Raw genomic sequence first — 19,610 nt, forward strand, 5'->3', positions numbered from 1 at the left:
TTCTAATGGAAACACAATGAATTGTAGATGTTGAAATCTTGAGCAAAGTGCTGTAGGAATACAGTCGATCAGGCAACATCAGCAGACAGAATGGACAGGTGATGTTTCGGGCTGGGACCCTTTACTGATCCGTCTGAAGAAGGGTTCTCACCTGAAACATTATCCGTCCATTTCCTCCCAGATGTTGCATGACCCTCTGTGTTCCTCAAGCACTTTGTGTTTTGCTCAAATTCCAACATCTGTATTCATTGTGTCTCCATTATTAGATAGGTTTGAATATAATGAAACAATGGCCATTGAGCAAAATTCCACTGTTGCATAATTATAGGGAGATAGTTGGTGAAAATGCATCAAATATGGCATAAGTTTTATTAGTGTCTGATTGCTAATTCAAAGATAAAATACAGGAAAAAGTCACAACACAGATCTTTAAATATGAATTAGTCTACATGTACCATGACAGCACTATTATATTTAACTTCATTCATACCTTAAATGTCTTTGTTTCCAAATCAATCTTCAAGAGAGAATCCATCACCACATGGCCTGCTCCACATCCATAGAGAAATTTGTATTTTTTTGTGTTGTACTTTGCATAGTTAATCTGTGGAAACTCAAACCCACCTTCGTTCACTAAGTCTTCAGCATATAGTTTCTCAGACTCACACCAAATCTGTAGAAGTCACAGAAATCAAATGTTGTATGCCAGAAGGAACTTTAGACATTTTACAGAAGAATCAGCAGTGTTTATACATAATCCCCCCATTTCAGGGCACCATAATGTTTGGGACACAGCAATGTCATTTAAATGAAAGTAGTCATGTTTAGTATTTTGTTGCATATCCTTTGCATGCAATGACTGCTTGAAGTCTGCAATTCATGGACATCACCAGTTGCTGGGTGTCTTCTCTGGTGATGCTCTGCCAGGCCTGTATTGCAGCCATCTTTAGCTTATGCTTGTTTTGCGGGCTAGTCCCCTTCAGTTTTCTCTTCAGCATACAAAAGCATGCTCAATTGGGTTCAGATCGGGAGATTGACTTGGCCGCTCAAGAATTGACCATTTTGTGACTTTGAAAAACTCCTTTGTTGCTTTAGCAGTATGTTTGGGATCATTGTCTTGATATAGAATGAACCGCTGGCCAATGAGTTTTGAGGCATTTGTTTGAATGAGCAGAAATGATGTGTCTATACACTGCAGAATTCATTATGCTACTACCATCAACAGTTGTATCATCAATGAAGACAAGTGAGCCAGTACCTTCAGCAGCCATACATGCCCAGGCCATAACACCCCCACCACCATGTTTCACAGATGAGGTGGTATGCTTTGGATCTTGGGCAGTTCCTTCTCTCCTCCATACTTTGCTCTTGCCATAACTCTGATACAAGTTAATCTTCATCTCATCTGTCCACAAGACCTTTTTCCAGAACTGTGGTTGCTGTTTTAAGTACTTCTTGTTAAACTGTAACCTGACCATCCTATTTTTGAGGCTAACCAGTGGTTTGCATCTTGCAGTGCAGCCTCTGTATTTCTGTTCATGAAGTCTTCTGCGGACAGTGGTCATTGACAAATCCACACCTGACTCCTGAAGAGTGTTTCTGATCTGTCGGACAAATTGTGGGGTTTTCTTTATTACAGAGAGAATTCTTCTCTCATCAGCTGTGGAGATCTTCCTTGTCCTGCCAGTCCCTTTGCAATTAGTAAGCTCACCAGTGCTCTCTTTCTTCTTAATGATGTTCCAAACAGTTGATTTTGGTAAGCTGCTGTGGTTTGGCTGATGTCTCGTTTCTCAGTCTCATAATGGCTTCTTTGACTTTCATTGATACATCTTTGGTCCTCTTGTTGATAAACAGCATTAAAAGTTTCCAAAGGTGATGGAAAGACTGGAGGAAAGACTTGGTGCTGAGAGCTCTCTTGTACCCGTGTTAAGGAGGCAATTAAACACACCTGAGCCATCACGAATGCCTGTGAAGCCACGTGTCCCAAACATTATGGAGGGCACTGTAATTATGCCTTAAACAGTGTTGACCAAAGGTTATTTGTGTTGCTGAGACTGTGTTCAGTTGTGGGAAGATGTGGGAAGTTAAAAACATTCCACAGATGGAGAATAGTACTCAAGTCTCGAATGAGGATTTCCTACTGAATGCTACACTGTCTGGCTGTTATGTTTACCATCAGCAGATGCTTGGCACACTTCCCGTCAAAAATGAATGTGCGTCCTGGTATTTTTTAAGGGCCAAGGGATCAAGGGATCAAGGGATCAACAATATGACTTCCTCTAAATTTAAATGAATACATTTAGCTTCAGATATCATCCATGAGAAAGCTGACCACAAACAAGAAACAGTTTATTAAAAAAATTAACTAAACTTGCACAAAAAAAAACCTATGCACAAATTAAAAAAAACATTGACATGCCGGTAACAAATAAAGAACATGCCTTTCCTTCAGTCGTTCTGAAGGCAGATGCTGTGCTGTATGTTAAAGTATTGAGGTTCTGTTCAATCGGTGTGTTGGAGCAGATGTTCAAAGGCAAGACAAATCTTCGTGGAAATCCTTTTGGAACTGTGTTATATATCTTAAACAGAATATAATTTAATATCGATTAGCATGTCTGTAAAAATATTTGCAATACATTTTTGACACAAAGTATTTGGACTTTGATGCTGCCTGACCTGTCGAATTCCCCAGCAGCTTGTTTCATGACTCTTCATTGTACTCTACCCAGTGCTAGCCCCTTATATAGTAAAGCCTCAAACCATCCTACATATTGGTCAATATGATTTGCCTTTCATAGAAACATAGAGACATAGAAAAATGTGTGCGGGAGTAGGCCATTCGGCCCTTCAAGCCAGCACCGCCATTCAATATGATCACGGCTCATCATCTAAAGTCAGTACCCATTCCTGCTTATTCCCCATATCCCTTGATTCTGTTAGCCCTAAGAGCTAAATCTAACTCTCTTGAAAACATCCAGTGAATTCTCCACTGCCTTCTGTGGCACAGAATTCAACAGATTCACAACTCTCTGGCTGAAAATTATCTATTATCTTATCCAAATAACAGCAAGAAAATTACATTTATAACAAATATTAATTTGGCAGAAAATGAATATTCTATTTCATATCTATGTTATGCTGTTAATTCAATATTTGACCCATTTTGATATTCTTCTGCCAACAATGATTTCCTCTCTTTATAAAGAATGGTATGCTACTAAAATTGCTAATATCTGTCCATGATTGAAAATAAAAAAGCCGCAGGAGTTGAAAATCTGAAATGAAAACAAAAATGCAGGAAGATCTGAGCAGGCCAGGTGGTCTGTCATACGTTAACCCTGGTCCTCCTTGTTGTTGGCTGACCTAACCAGTGTTTCCACCACTTTGTGTAGTTACTGTGTTGTATAATTTGCCCCATTTTGATGTGACAGCTTGAGCCTGACATAGTACACTGGTCAAAAGTAGCCAATACTCGTTATACTGGGATATATTGCTGTTGTAATTGAAATGTCAATCTGACAAAGCAGTCAAACACAACATTAATGAACTACGTAAAGTCTTCAAACTTTTCATTGCATAAAGAAATGGCCAGCACAAATCCTGTTCACTAACAGAATACAATTTAGCTTAAAAAACAGAAAATACAGGAAACACTCAGTGGGTCAAACAGAACCGACTGGAAGAGAAAGAGTTAACATTTCAGGTCCAGGACCGTGGAACATTAATGTTTCTGTCCACAGATGTCAGTATAATTCATTAAAACTTTTGACTGGCTTGTCAGATTTGCATGTAGATTACATCAGCAATATACCCCACTTTGAGTTGTTAATGTGAGCATGATCTAGTTCTGATAGGGGGGGGGGGGGGGGGAAACAGTGTGCAATGGGTACCAGAATGATGCCTGGATTAAGGGGTATTAACTACAGGAAGAGGTTGGAAAGATTTGGATTGTTTTCCCTAGAATGCTGAAGGTTGAGGCAAGAGCTGATATAGAAGTATACAACATTTTCATCTATTGATATGGTAGATAGTCAGAATCTTTTTCCCAGGATGGAAATATTAAAGACTAGAGGTCATAGCTTTAAGGGGAGGGGGGGCAAAGTTTAAAGGAGATAAGCGTGGTGAATGCCTGGAATGCGCTGCTTGGGGTGGTGGTAGAGGCAGATGCTCTAGTAGCATTGGGAAACTTTTAGATAGGCACATGGATATGCAGAGAATGGAGGGATATGGATTATGTGGAGGCAGAAAAGAGTTGGTCTTAGCATCATATTTGCAACAGACATTGTGGGCTGAAGGGCCTATCTTGTTCTGCATGTTCTGTGAACATTTGTTTCCAACATTTTATATTTTCATTTCAGATTTTCAGCATCTGCATTTTTTAAATTCTCTACTTACAATTTATTTTTTTATTTTTCACAATGAATAAATGTTATTTCTAAAAATATTTTCAATATTCATAATCATTCATCTGAAATGTGCAATTATTTCTAGTTCTAAATCTGTCAAATGTAAAACTGGGAAAGTGTAAAGAGAAGGTACACAAAATTGCTGGAGAAACTCAGCGGGTGCAGCAGCATATATGGAACGAAGGAAATAGGTGACGTTTCGGGCCGAAACGCTTCTTAAGACTGGGTCTGAAGAAGGGTTTCGGCCCGAAACGTCGCCTATTTCCTTCGCTCCATAGATGCTGCTGCACCCGCTGAGTTTCTCCAGCTTTTTTGTGTACCTTCGATTCTCCAGCATCTGCAGTTCCTTCTTAAACAAAGTGTAAAGAGAGTTTGGTTTTACCTCATCCAACTCTTCCCCATCTTTCTGCAGGTTTTGCAGAGTTAAAATTTTCAGGAAATGCCCACTTTCAAAGTGGCAAATATCAAATACAATGAAGCCATCATCTTCAAAGGCATTGATATGGTGGAAAAAGCAGAAGGCTTTGGTGTAATATTTTAAAGGAATGATCTATAAAAGAACGTGAAGATACTTAATAAAAGTTAAATTTTCCATAATCCTGTCACCTGAGAAAATTCAAATATCTTCCTTCATCAGTACCAATATTTATCAAATGCTAACATAGTTAAGTGTATGCTCATAGTGTTAATTACTTTATTGGTTCACAGTTGTCTGTTCCTCTATTCTTAGCTCCCTTGTCCAACACTCTCCAACCACACTTAACTGAGGAATTTACCAACGTTGTTGGCCCTCTGCCATTTTCCTCCCATGGCCAGAGAGAGAATTTTAAGGTAGAGATTTAACTCACCCATGGCAAAATAAGAATTAAAATCCAAGTAGTGCACTTGCTGCATGTTCCTATTCAATCAGGCAGGTGTGAGATTCTTGCTCCCTGTGCAGATGAGTGTGGGGGTTATAGGAAGGATGAGCAACCTGACCAGGGTACCGTGGTTCAGGGAGCCATTCAAGAGCAGACAAGAAAAGATTCATTGTCACTGGAGATGGTATAGTTAGGGGAGAAGCCAGAAGAATCAAGAGTCCCAAATGTTGTGTGGCGTGCCTGGTGCCCGGGTTCAAGACATCTTATCTGGAGTGGGAGGGGGAAGATTTGGTCATGGTGGAGAAATTTGACTGCAAGTTCCTTCAATTATGTATCTAGAGCAATGGTTCATTTGCCCAGTGACACCTGACCTGAGAAATGTTAATGCAATCTGAGCATTAAGGAAGACCAGTGTTCAAATATAATTCAACCCCGAGGGATGCAACAGCTTTGCAACTTAACTGGCTTTATCCCGAATTTCGATCTTGAGACCTTCCTTAACAGCTGCAATGCTTCAACCGAAGGTCCATGCATAATGCAGACACCACAGACTGCTGATGCTGGAAACCTGAGCAAAAGACAAACTGCTGGAGGAAAGCAGCCTCCTTGGAGGAAACTGCCAGGCCTTTTGAGTCATTGCCCTTCTTTAGACTAAAGGATGATGATGTTTCAGACAGAGACCTTTCTTTAGACCCACCCATCAGTCAGAAGAAGTCAGGAACTGACACAACATCTGTCCACAGATCTTTCCCTCCACAGATGCTGCTTGGCATGCTGAGTTCCTCCAGCTGTTCTTTTTTTTCTCTCCTTCCATATTGCTGTTGTGCAAGGAGTTGGATTTAGATCCAGCAACAATGAAGGAACAGAGAATCATTTCCAAGTTGGCATGATGTGCAATTCAGAGGGTAATTTGCAGGTGGTACTATTTCCACACCATTGCTGCCCTTGTTCTTTGTGACAGGACGTGGATAGGAAGTAAGTTGGTGAATAACTGGTGCATTTTGTGGATAGCACACACTGCAACATTGGCAAAGGGAATGAATGATTGGGCTGGGGGATAAGGTGCCAATCAAGTTGATCACTTTGGTGTGCATGGTATGGAGGTTGAATATTGTAGGCGTTGTACATATACTGGCAGGTGAGTGGCTCCCAGCTTCTGCCTTACTCATGATACAATGGATTTGGGGTGAGATGCCGCCATATATCACCTTGTTCTGATGCTTCCAGAAACTGTACTTTATCCAATATTCTCCCACTCTTGCCATCTATCTCACCTTGTATGCAGTAACAGCATGATACAACAGGAGGTCATCAATGCCTGCAGGAATCTCTCCTCTTTGAGCAACACTCCTAATCATGCACAAAGTCTGCAATCATAAACTTTCCAATAGACATCAATGCTGATTGATTCTGAGGTTTATTAATTCATTTTCTCCTGTACAATTTATAGAGCTTGGATGGGCATACTGGCTGAGATTAGCTACCTCTGCAAAACCAGGAAACAAGCAAGGTGTTTTCAGGATCTTCAATGTTCATTTTCTGATGTTAAGATGCATACTTAACAATAGAGCAGTTAGGGAAGTTTGTTGGCCATTCCCCTTCTCTCCATCTGCACCACATTTTTATCTAGCTGGAATAGCAGCTAGCTGACTCAATGAAAGGCTTATCACAACACCCTGTTGGAGCAAGCCATTTTGGAAGCACATGATGCCAGAATAGTCCACCTGGGACAAACGTTCTCCCTTCTTGAAGAAAGTAAAGCATTCGCCAACTTACTGCTGATTATATGGTTAATGTGGCAGACAATATTGGGATATTGTTACTTTATTAATTGCATCATTTAAGTGAATTCCCAATATGAATAGCCTTCTTCATAGTAATAGCAGATGTATAATCTCAGAACACTGAATAGTTTGTTCCACCCTCTAGTCTTTGGTACATAAATGATACCCGATACCCGAACGTATGAACAAGAACAAAATGTTGTAAAAGGTATAATGTCAATGAGTTACCTCTCCTGTGTGTTTATTTGCTACATGGATAATGGTGTTGAGTTCTGGATCCCAGTTTATTGAAGAACCAAGACTTTTACCCCTGAGTTTGGATGTGAGAATTTTCATTATATTTATTTTTAGAGGTTGCTCAACAAAGATGATGTAGTTTTTGGTCATTCCTGTCACAGAAAAATAAAATCCTGTAAGTATATGATTACAAAGTTCAATGCTTATTTTATATAGTTTTCATAACTTGTTTTATTTTGTTTCAGCCAGTGTAATATTTTGATTTAAATCTTTGTATTTGAATTTCACAGCAATTTGCATACATACAATGATACCAGACAATGACAGTCAAGGCATAATTGTGCAACAGTATGTAGGTGACCCTCAAAGCCCTTACCCTTACCCACCTTCAACCCACCCGAATCAGGTCGGAACCAAACGGGGACAAACAACACTCACATACATAGAAACATAGAAACATAGAAATTAGGTGCAGGAGTAGGCCATTCGGCCCTTCGAGCCTGCACCACCATTCAATATGATCATGGCTGATCATCCAACTCAGTATCCCGTACCTGCCTTCTCTCCATACCCTCTGATCCCCTTAGCCCAAGGGCCACATCTAACTCCCTCTTAAATATAGCCAATGAACTGGCCTCGACTACCCTCTGTGGCAGAGAGTTCCAGAGATTCACCACTCTCTGCGTGAAAAAAGTCCTTCTCATCTCGGTTTTAAAGGATTTCCCCCTTATCCTTAAGCTGTGACCCCTTGTCCTGGAACATACGTACACATCCACACAAATATGATAAGATAAACAGAACAAAAAGTACTAACAAAAAAAAAAAGGGGGGGGGTCACTAATAACAGTAAATAAGTAAGTAATTAAATAAATAAGTGTGGGGAGGGGGTGGGGGGTTAAGGGGAGAGCAGCTGCAGTAGAGCAGAACAATGGTGGAGAGCATTCAGTCCTCTTCCGAGTCCGGGGACAAGTTGAGAGAGTGAACAAGTTCCAAGAAAGGGTTCCATGTATCTAGGAATGTCTTGGTAGAGCCTTTGAGAGAGACCCTAAGTTTTTCAAGCTTTAAATTGTAAAGCACCTCCTTAATCCAGCAGGCCAGCCAGTGTATATTTTAAATATTATTTAATGCAACTTCAATTGCTTCTGGTGGAAATTTTGACCACCTTGTGAGTAGATAATATCCTTCCAGTTTTCGATTAGATATATCCTTTTGAAACGGAGATTAATAAAATATACACGATTACTGAATTAATGCATGTTTACCCCCTCTACTTGGAAAGAAAATAACAAAATTTGTTTTTTGAATCAATCATTTTACTAAGTTTCATAATATGTAGAGACTTCTGTAATGGCCATCCACTTATAACTTATCTCCCTCAATCTTCTCCTGGTTTGCAATCTTTAAAATTATTAATAATTTCTACTTATGCTTTTATTTATTTATCTTCTGCCATCATTGATTTGGTACTGCAGATGCTTTGATCAGGTGCTCATCCAAAAATGGCGCTATTCTTAACAATAAACAGAAGTGATATTTTAGATAAGTTGTGATATTATATACAGGTAAAAACATGTTTTAAAACATGAGAGAGAAATATTGCAGTTCATCCCTAATACACGAAGATGAAAATATTGGTTCATATTTTCAGCTGTCAATTAGTAAGTACAACAAACCAAAGCTGTGGTAATAAGAAGGATTTAAGCTGTCCTCTGGTTCAAAGCCACAAACTATCTTTGCTCCCTGAAGTGTCTCCTCATCATCTGACATCTGTGGAGGAACTGCAATGATATTAAACATCATACCTACAAAATAAAACACAAAGCATAATCAGCCGATTAGATCCACACTTGTGTTTCTCAACTTAGAAACCTTTGTCTGATCTCACTTCACCAGTACCTTGCATGCAAAGGTAATCATTCCCACCCAGGTCCAGTTCGTAGAGTTGCTGGAGCAAAAGCCAGGAAGACTAAACTCAACTCAACTAAAAATGAAACTGAACAAAGAGGTTGAGTGCATTCAGCATTCAGGAGTTAACAGCTAGGTCACCCACAATGTTAGTGGATATAGAAAAATGTCAGGCAAGGGTTATGAGCCTGGAGTTGCGTCAATATCAGTGTAGACACAAAATGCTGGAGTAACTCAGCGGAACAGGCAGAATCTCTGGAGAGAAGGAAAGGGTGATATTCTGTGTTGAGACCCTTCTTCAGACATCAGTGTCCTCTCCCAAGCTAACGCCTCCAGCAGCGAACCCCACTTGCACTCAATCAGGTAGGTTTGGCATGTCACAGTATTCACATGCCCAACACCAAAACAGTCTTTTCCGAGATCAGTCAGGTGAGGATATTACCAGGTGGATGGAGGAAAAGATACAAGGATGTGCTGAAAGTTACAGCACGGTGGCGCAGTGCTAGAGTTGCTGCCTTACAGCGCCAGAGACCCGGGTTCGATCCTGACCACGGGTGCTGTCCGTATAGAGTCTGTGGCCTGTGTGGATTTTCTCCGGGTGCTCTAGTTTCTTCCCACACGCTCCAAAGACATACGGGGTTGTGGTTAATTGGCTTTGGTAAGAATTGTAAATTGTCCCTAGTGTGTAGGATAGTGTTAGTCTATGGGGTGATCGTGGTTGGCCCAGACTTGGTAGGCCAAAGGTTTCTTTAAACTAAACTAAAAAAGTCTCCTTGTCTCGTAGCTCCATGCAGACAAGACCCACGCTGCTGGAGCTGAGGTAACTGGCCACATGGTGTTAATGTGTTGTCTTAGGTTGCTGGATTCATTGTGAATGTCCTGGCCCCATACATCGACAGAAAGAATTGGAACAAACATCATATACTTTCTGGTCCATGGGCAAAGTTTCTGATTTTCAAAAAACATTTTATTTTTCACTGAAATTAGATTGCATTATTATGTGATCCAATTTCTAGGTATGAATAATCTACAATTTCATCCAAGAAATCATTTGGAACAGAAATCATGAAATTAGAATTGGTACAGCAGAGAAAATGAAAAAGTAGCCCATGGAACTGAAAGTAAACAATTTTTGTTCCAATTCTTTCTTTTGTTCCATTCTGCTGATTGGGTCTAGCTATGTAGAGAAGTATGGCCATTTCCACTGCCTCACTCTTTTCCAACTTACTTGGCATTCAAATGGTTTTCCAATCCCCTCTTGGAAACCAAACTTTTGGGAGAAAAGGGTTTATGCCCATGATGGGACAAACCTTTGATTATATTGCCTCCTTTTCCAAGGTAGCATGACGTTTTAGATGGAGTCAACAGTGGGATGTCTGGTCTATGTTATGGACTGGACTACACCTACAGCTTCTGGAATGTATTCCGATTTTAATGTAAGACACATTTCTATTGTACTGGTGCTGATGCATTTCCCAAGCACAATTTTTTTAATGTCCAATTGCAAATAAAACTGCCAAAATCTGTTTTTGTATTTTACTTGGCTTGGTTGCAACAAAATATTAGCATGCAAGATCTTGCAGCAGAAGAGTAGCACAAAAGTCTAATACTTTACAATACATTTCAGTTGTTGGATTTACTAGGTTAAGGGTGAGGGTTAGGAATAGTTGGATGAAGAGGATCACGAAATAAAAGTTTTGCTCTCTTACACTAATGCCAGCTGACAGGAAGAACTTCACTTGTGAAAGTACAATGCACCTGTTCATATGTAAAATAAAGTTTTATTAAGCATGAAATAGAGCCAACTCTATAGTTCTCAGAGGATGTTTGTAGACATTAACAGAATGGTTACGTTGTTAACAGGTAGATATACCATGTTTGCCATAGGAGTTGCCCATGTTGTACGTTGTTCCATCTGGATCATAATGTGGGTGGGCTGTGGCTCCATTCACTGCAATATATTTGGTCAAATCTATCTAGAAAGAACATCATAGATTATTTTTTAAATGCCAATATTTCACTTTCACAGTTTCTCTGGCAGAAAGGAGATTGGATTCACAATAAGTGAGTCCCTAAGTAGTTTGAAGGTATTTCACATTGAGTCACTCCCCAGGTAGTTTAAAGGCTTTTAGGTGTCAGTTGTCATTGAGTCATACAGATTGGAAGTCTTTTGACATTTTAACTGTCAAGCCAGCATTAACAGTAATCCAGAGTGCGGACACATGCACACTGGAGGAACAACACCTCATATTCTGCTTAGGTCGCTTGCAACCCAACGGTATGAGCATTGAAATCTCCAATTCTAGGTTACGAACCTAAAAATACCGAGCACCACCTCCCTTTTTCTCCCCCTCTCTTCCCTATGCCCCACATGAACCTGTCCCCTTCCACCTATATTCCTTTGCGTTCATTAAAACAATGGAGATAACTAGCTGGCACAAACATTGGATAGGAAGATAGGAGGGTACAGAGTCAGTGATAGACGATGGGGACAGCTTCTTTTTCCATTGTTTTTGGCAATAGACTTTACCTTACAAGTCAGAGCTTTCTGTCAGAGTTACTGCAGTTAGTGGGGAAGGGTGAACTGGTCATTCATCAGCAGATGTTGGCAGATGGGTCACTGAGAAAGTTACTACACTCAAGGGGGAGGTGCTAGTCACTTCCCAAAATACATTGGCAGCTGGGCCATTGACAAGTGAGCCGATCATTCACAGGAAGCCATTTCTCATGGGATCAATGGAGGATTAATCATACGAATAGTGAAAGGATGAAATACATACTGTTGATAGATACAAAAATCTGCAGTTACTCAGCAGGACAGGCAGCATCTCTGGAGAAAAGGAATGGGTGATGTTTCGGGTCAAGACCCTTCTTCAGATGAAACACATAGTGAGAATGGATAAAGAAAAGCGGGAGTCTATATCAGCTCTCAGATCAAGATTGCTCTCATCCCAACTTCAAATAATGGAATTCATGAGGAAATTAGCAATTATTGTCTAACAAAGTTCAGCCAGAAATTCTGGAGAGTGGCCAATAGTCACATTAGCAAATATAGAGGGCAGGGGAGACTCCAGTCCTACAATATAAATGCAATCATGTTTGAATTAAGTTTTGTTTCCAACAGCAAAGAATTACCATATTTGAAATAATCTTCACAAAATGAAGTTTGATTCATAAACCAATAAAGTGAATCTTACCTTTTCTTCTGTTTCAAGGGTATGTGGATTCACTTTGTGGATAAAATTAGTTTCTGTGGTAGCATAGTAATCCCCCTTGTACAATGCAAAGTTCACAGAGCCATTATCTGTTGCATCTTAAAACAAAACGTTATTTGAAGTAAACATTAAGCTTGACGTTCCAAGGTTTCAATGACAAATTAAATGGATATATTTGACACCTACCCAATATATTAAATCGACTAGTGAAGCGTTCAAAAATGCTTTTACATGGGTCCGGCATGGCTACTGTTCCAAACTCCGATACCATGATTCGGTTATGTGTGCTGTTGATACGGTATGCATCACTGTGTAGAAACTTGCTCATGTATGTTATAATACCAGCATCAATTCTGAACTGATGCATCAAGGCCATGCCATCAAACAAGTGGTTATATCTAAAATGAGAATAGACCAGGTTTAGTAAGTGAGTAGGTAAAACATTGCTACTTAGAAATCTTGAAATTTGGACAAAGTATTGATTGTATCTTGTCACAAAAATTTGACAAAGTATTGATTTTCTTTCAAGTTCACAAACCTTGCTCCCCACACACTATAGCTTTTCAATATACTCTATCTGAGTTGTCTTCAATTAGAAGCATAAAAGGATAGGTTCATTTGGAAATAAATTCTATCTGCCTTCCATACCTACTATTCTTGTACCCTGCAATTATAAATAACCACATGAAGAATGGGAGAATCATGACAGCAAGACAGTTGGGTGGGCCTGTGTCCATGCTGTATCTCCAAACTAAACTAAATTGCTCGACCAGGCAGTGAAGCATCTTGTGGAACTGACAGTATTTTGTGCAATACAACATGGGCAAGAAAATGTGCCTACCTGTCATTTCCAAATTCGAACTTCCCAGGCCCATTTCTCAGCAGATTTCCCCTTAACCATTTGGGAAAGTCCCCTTTGACATTTGCTAAAATGGGTTCTGGAGTTTCATCAATGGATTTGAGCAGAGGGCTGATACTCTCTAATCCCTTTACCCTGGAATAGTATACCGTTGTCTTCTGTGTATTCGGAAGCAGCTGCCTAAAAACTAAGAAAATATAGTTTAGAACAGGACGACCTTTGAAGTGATGTATAAACACAGAACATTGATACTATATGGCTGATGTCCATTAAAACAAAATCATTGTAAGACACAGATTTTTGCAGATAAAGTAAAATTTATTTTCACAGCCCAGTGTTTTCTTCATATCGTTCTGTGATTGTAAGCACTAAGATTTGAAAAATAACAAAAACATGATCTCTCATTGATAGATAAAACGTTGGCATATTTTTGATAGTTTAAACGTGCCCATTTAAGTAATTTAAAAGCTGTATTGTTATGGAATTAGCCATGAATTCCATCTTTGTGCTAGAACTTGTCATCTTTATTAATACAAGTGATGTAGTTTTACCACACACAGTGGTTTTGGAAGAACAACACTACAGACTGTGGCTCTGTACACTCTATGGTGTATAATCCACAACAAAGCTATCTACAGTAAGATCTGATCAATTAAGGTACAGTGATATGTGAATTACCATACAGCCAAACTAAAAAAAGCAACAAGACACACAACTACACAAAAGTTACCATAAACATCCACCACAGCAGATTCCCCACATTCCCACTGTGATGGAAGGCAATAAAGTCTAATCTTCTTTCCTCCTTATTCTCCCATGGTTGGGGCAGTCGCCATCCACAGTCGGGGCAATTGAAGCTCCACAGTCGGGGCAATCGAAGCTCCCACGTCAGGACGGTCGATATATATGTATATTAACGATTTAGATGAGGGAATTAAATGTGACATCTCCAAGTCTGTGGATGACATAAAACTGGGTGGCAGTGTAAGCTGCGAGGAGGATGCTATGAGGCTGCAGGGTGACTTGGATAGGTTAGGATAGTGGGCAGATGCATGGCAGATGCAGTATAATGTGGATAAATGTGAGGTTATCCACTTCGGTTTCCAGAACAGGAAGGCTGATTATTATCTGAATGGTGTCAGATTAGGCAAAGGGGAGGTGCAACAAGACCTGGGTGTGCTTGTAAATCAGTCATTGAAAGCTAATGGCATATTGGCCTTCATTGCAAGAGGATTTGAGTTTAGGAGCAAGGAGGTCCTATTGCAGTTGTACGTGGCCCTGATGAGGCCACACAGGAGTATTGTGTGCAATTTTCACTGGGTGGTGTCAGTAATGGCTGCCTCGCCAACAGTCTGTCTCGTCCCTTCCTTTGTTGTTCTGTTAGTAGGTGTTAAATGTATGTTTTAGTGTTCTTCAGCTTGTTTTATGTGGGGGGTGGGGGTTGGGGGAAATATCTCCGTCAACACTGTGGCCCAACATCGTGGTGCTGGCGGCCTCTTGCTGGTGACCAACCGACTGCGGGAGCTCCACCCATGGGAGCCAACAGGACTTAACTTTGCGGAGCTGGTGATCCCTGACGGGCATCGACCTTGGAGCGCCAACCGTGGGAGCCTGCAGACTTTAACATCGTGGAGCTCACGGGCTCTGGTTAGAGACCGACTCCGGGAGCTCCAACCACAGGAGCTTCGACCGCCCCAACGCGGGAGCTTGGATCGCCGGCTGCTGGAGCTACGATCACCCCGACTGTGAATAGTTCAACTGCCCCGACCACAGAGAATAAAGAGGAAGATTAGATTTTATTGCCTTCCATCAATTGAGGAATGTGGGGAATCCGCTGTGGTGGAAGTTGAAGTTAACTTTTATGTAGTTGCGTGTCTTGTTGGGTAAATAGATAGTTGATGAAGTGGTGCACTCTTGCCATTTTCTCAGGACCCCTGTGATCTCCCAATGCATGAACCCTGTGATCTCCCAATACTATCCCAATTGCTCCTTCTCCAATTTGAATGGTCATGAGCCTGAGGGGATTTTGATGGAATCTTTGAGCACATCCCTCAATCTTTTTTTACTGCCCACTTGACTTTAAATGAGAGATCCCTGAATGTAGTTTGTGTTTCGGCCGTGTGGTTTTCGACGTGAGAATGGTATGGCCTGCCCAAAGGCTAGAGTGTCAACATTGGGGATGTTGGCTTGGTGGAGGCCACTGACATTAGTTCATTTGTCCTTTTATTGGATTTGGAGAATTTTACGGTGGCTGCATGGGTGGTATAATGTTGACAAGAAGCTTCTTGGAGACCAGTGATCATCTTCAGTAGATCATGCGTTTTTGGGGCAGGATTGAGCTCTTGATTCCCAAATTCCCTTTGTCTCACTAAACCAAAGGCTATGTATTGAAGGCAACAATTAATTTTGTCATCAATGTCTATCTTTGCTGAGAAGTGGCTTACGAGTTAAGTGAAGTTATTCACATATTCCATGGTTGAATTATAAACTTTTATTGTTGAAGGAAAGTGTAATAGAATAGGGGGGAGGGGGGGAATGGTTTGTGTGGGGTGGGGGTGGTGGGGGGCCTCATAGATCATGTTCATATGCTTCATTGCAAAACCTACAATAGTTGGAGCAGGCGTAGGCTACACAATCCTTTGTTTGACTCATCAGTCAAGACTAAATGGTTGTTCTGCCCTTGACCTCATCTCATCTTCTGTGCCTATTCCCCATTGCCTTCAATTCACTAATCGTTTAAAAATGTATCCACTTCTTCTTTAAATAAACCCGATGATCTAGTCTCTACCATTCTCCAGAGCGGACAATTTCTGGGAGTCATCACCCTCTGTGTCAGACATCTGCTGTCAGAGATCACGTGGTGGTATGTGGTCGTAGCTAGGCAATGGGAACACAGCCAGGTTAGCTGTTACGTTAGGAGGTTTCGATTACAGGTGTAAGGAAGACTAAGTATTATTGTACTGGGTCTTAGTGTAATTGCACCTGGAGTATATTGCACAGACTTTATCTACTTACATGGGAAATGATGCACTCGTCACAAAGTTCTTCAAAGATTTCCTAGATTAGTTCCAGGGATGCACATTTGATGTGTAAGAAATGGAGTCAACAAGGACGTTATCCTCGCGAGTGTAGTAGAATGCAGAGATCTGGTTAAAACTTACAACATTTTGCTTGACAGGTTGGATCAATGGGATGTACCCCCCACCCAAATCTCATTGTACTTCCTCTTTTCCTAACTTAATTCAAATAATCTGCTTTCCTGTTCTTGCCACCAAAGTGGATAGATATCCTCACATTTATCCACATTAAACTGCATCTGCCATGCATCTGCCAACTTGAAAAGAGCAGGGTCCCAACATGAGAAACACTCTTTTTTTCTGGATGTGCACAGAAGGCACTATTAAATTTCAAAACTTGAGACCAACATTGCTTGGAGAGAGTATGCAGATTCTAAATGTGGAGTAGGTTCATGTTTCATATTTTTCTGCAGATTAGCACCCCTTCTCCACACGAGAATACTCCAATCACAGTAAACACACAGCCTGAAATCACAAATTTCACTGAAAATTCACCTGACCCTGCCTTCAACCAGCATTAGTCCTGGTTCAATCATGAGGAAGACAATAGCTGACACTATGATCGTTACGTGCAACATCAGATGGACCACACTTGCTTCATGAATATCTGTCAGTATATCATCAGAAACAGCATACTGTCCTCCATTGTACTGTTTGATACCTGGTCAGAATCAGCAAATCTATCACTGTCAATGATAATGGGAGATGGTAGACAACAAAGACACTGAATTTTGTCATAAGTTTGCATCTGGCAAATTAAACAGATCAATGGTTCTGTAAACAACCAATAGTACACATCAGAAGCAAACCTTAAAGCAACTCGCAAAATGCCTTGTCGAACCTCAACAATATTTGGCAACAACACAATCAGAAATTATGATAAGTGCAGAATATCAGGAATAAGCTTGGGGCAGAGTAATGTAAAGCTGATGTACACTCATCAGATTCTTAGTATATTAAATACATAACATATTAAAATGTGCCTGTGAAAGATAAAGATCTTAATTCAAAGAAAGTTTCGTGGCCAGCGGCATTTTGTTCTTGCCAATTTTATAAGCATTGAATCTCCAGCTGGCACAAACAATAATGGAAAACATACATATATTGTGCTTTTGTGCAACTGACATTTAAATTGTCAAGATAATTTGTGCTGGTTCAGTCAATTCCATTTGGATTGGATTAATTAGTTGGCAAAGCAAGCAGGATATCTAGCCACAGGGTAAATGTCAAACTTTCAACAAAAGTTGGTTTGTATGAATTTAATTACAAATGAACAACGCTATTAGTGGTTGTGTTGAGGTTTCCCTATAAATCTATTTTAAATGAGTAAAAGTAGGAAGATGAGACAACTATGTTATCAGGATATATTGTCATTTGAGTTTGAAATGATTCTAATATGATAATATATCATTGCAAGCATTAAACATCTGTCTTAATTTTCAAATGTGAGTTATACTCATGTCAGAGGTTAAAATCCAGACGTCAGACTCATGCACTTCTGGTTTAAATGGAACTAGAACAAGCAGTATTTGGTTAAAATGCTTACTGAAAATGGACTAGCCATTTCAATATTATAAGGCTGCCTCGACTCATTGTTGTAGCAGCACAGAGCACTGTAGGTGTGCAGAATCGTCTGTGAAAGGCACCTACTTTAATAGGGGCCTGCTGCAATAAATGGCAATAGCCCAAGGACTACTGAAACAGCAATACATGAGTAGATCTGCTCCCTTAGAGTCAATTCTTGGCATCAGACTGAGAAACTCATCAGTCAAAAGCAGTCCCGGCTTCAGTGGGAAGCATTCTTCGGGAGCCCTGGAACAGATGTTGGAGATCAGGGTCTCCATAAGAAGAAATTGGCAGGACAAGACTGAGAGAGATGGAGCTTGGTGGGCAGGGAGCGTTCGAAGTTTAGGATCATCTGATGTTACAAAGTGGGTATATGTCAAATGATATGCATCTGGTGCAGAAATTATCAGACATGGAAATTATACCACATTCCTAGAGTGATGCAAAATGACCTGGAACTGGTTGCTTTTATATTTTCTATACAAAACACGTGATTGAAATCCCAGGTGAAATCAGGTAATTATTACTGAAGGAAGTGGCTTCTCCGAACAACAACCTACCGTGTAAATCTGAGGTTCAACTCACTATTTTCTCCTTACAGTCTGACCTCCTAAATGGCATCTGCTTCACCGTTACCCAACGCCAGAGGTCCTCCAAGACCACCATTACCCCACCCTTGGAATAAGGAAGCGTTAGATGTTCCCCTTTCCCACCACCATAATCCAAGGTAAATTCACGACTGAGAACCTCTCCCAAAGATGACGCTCGAAGCGCAATCGGTGCTCCCTCCCTCCTTAATCTCATTCGCTCCTCCAATCCAACGATCTATTGTCATAGACTTTGTAAATGTTGAGAAGGCTATCTGCCTGTGTAGTGTATATAATGGTAACTGTAACTTTAAGAACTGAGTACCACAATGGTATGATTTGTGTTATGTGATGTATTCATTATCTCATCAGTATCGTGAATATGTGTGAATATGCGCAGTGTACATTTGCAAAATAAAGAATACCCACACAGGCAACAATGTGTACTGAAAACCTGTGCTTGTTTTTATCCACATGCTGAAGCCGTAATATCTTACAGCATGAGAGGTTGAAGCCTGTCAATCGGATTGCCTCCGGCAGGAATTGTACTCTTGCCGTTAAATACTGCAGGATGTTCGGTAAAACGAGCTCTAGTTTTCTCGACCTTGCAGTCTTCCCTCTCCTAATGTTGAAAACCGCCGGCCGACAAAACCCGAGCCATGTCTATAATGTATACAGAGATGAAAATGATACTGTTGGAATTTTAATGTCACCGCCTCCGATGTGAACCAATTCCAATTCTGTCAAGATAAAAGCCCAGATATTACTGAGACTTAACTGCTGTGCCTGTTCTCGTCATGCAGCTTTCAAATTAAAGCTTTAAAACATAAATGATTCATTTGCTTCTGTTCTTTTGAGCTCACATTTTCAATAGAAAAATCATTATTTTATGAAGAAAATACAGAACTAGCTTCTACTTAGTTGTTCAGCTCTTTTTTTAATTACAAATCATAATGTATCGAGTGCCAGTCACGTTTCAGGATTGTTATTTCGTCAATAATGCAAACCATTTTGTGCACATAGAAATTAGGTTTTTAAATCGACAAGTGTATGATTTGTTGGGAGGAATAAACAGATTATAGCTTTTCTCTTCCACATTTATTCGTCAAATTCT

At 40.3% G+C, this 19,610-nt stretch overlaps 1 protein-coding gene and 1 long non-coding RNA gene across 5 annotated transcripts in view; one reads left to right on the forward strand and one right to left on the reverse strand.

Moving 5' to 3' along the window:
• The window catches only part of LOC129712237 (carotenoid-cleaving dioxygenase, mitochondrial-like), a 28,582-nt gene that overhangs the window by 5,959 nt on the left and 3,013 nt on the right, over positions 1–19,610 (reverse strand). For 2 of the 4 annotated variants that reach the window (XM_055660505.1, XM_055660504.1), the window contains exons 2-10: positions 13,249–13,453; positions 12,594–12,805; positions 12,390–12,505; positions 11,066–11,168; positions 8,961–9,089; positions 7,279–7,439; positions 4,789–4,956; positions 2,442–2,579; positions 491–673 (exon numbers count right to left, since the gene is read on the reverse strand). In XM_055660505.1, coding sequence (XP_055516480.1) covers positions 491–673; positions 2,442–2,579; positions 4,789–4,956; positions 7,279–7,439; positions 8,961–9,089; positions 11,066–11,168; positions 12,390–12,505; positions 12,594–12,805; positions 13,249–13,453 — 1,415 coding nt within the window. Of the gene's footprint in view, positions 1–490; positions 674–2,441; positions 2,580–4,788; positions 4,957–7,278; positions 7,440–8,960; positions 9,090–11,065; positions 11,169–12,389; positions 12,506–12,593; positions 12,806–13,248; positions 13,454–18,469; positions 18,598–19,610 lie in introns of those variants that run through there. The other 2 variants (XM_055660507.1, XM_055660506.1) reach the window with 2 other exon arrangements.
• LOC129712238 (uncharacterized) lies at positions 16,622–19,327 on the forward strand. Its single transcript, XR_008726015.1, has 2 exons — positions 16,622–18,425; positions 18,511–19,327. It is a non-coding gene; the product is annotated as an uncharacterized LOC129712238 (long non-coding RNA).

Source organism: Leucoraja erinacea, chromosome 32 (genome assembly GCF_028641065.1).
Source record: "Leucoraja erinacea ecotype New England chromosome 32, Leri_hhj_1, whole genome shotgun sequence".
Lineage (NCBI taxonomy): Eukaryota > Metazoa > Chordata > Chondrichthyes > Rajiformes > Rajidae > Leucoraja > Leucoraja erinaceus.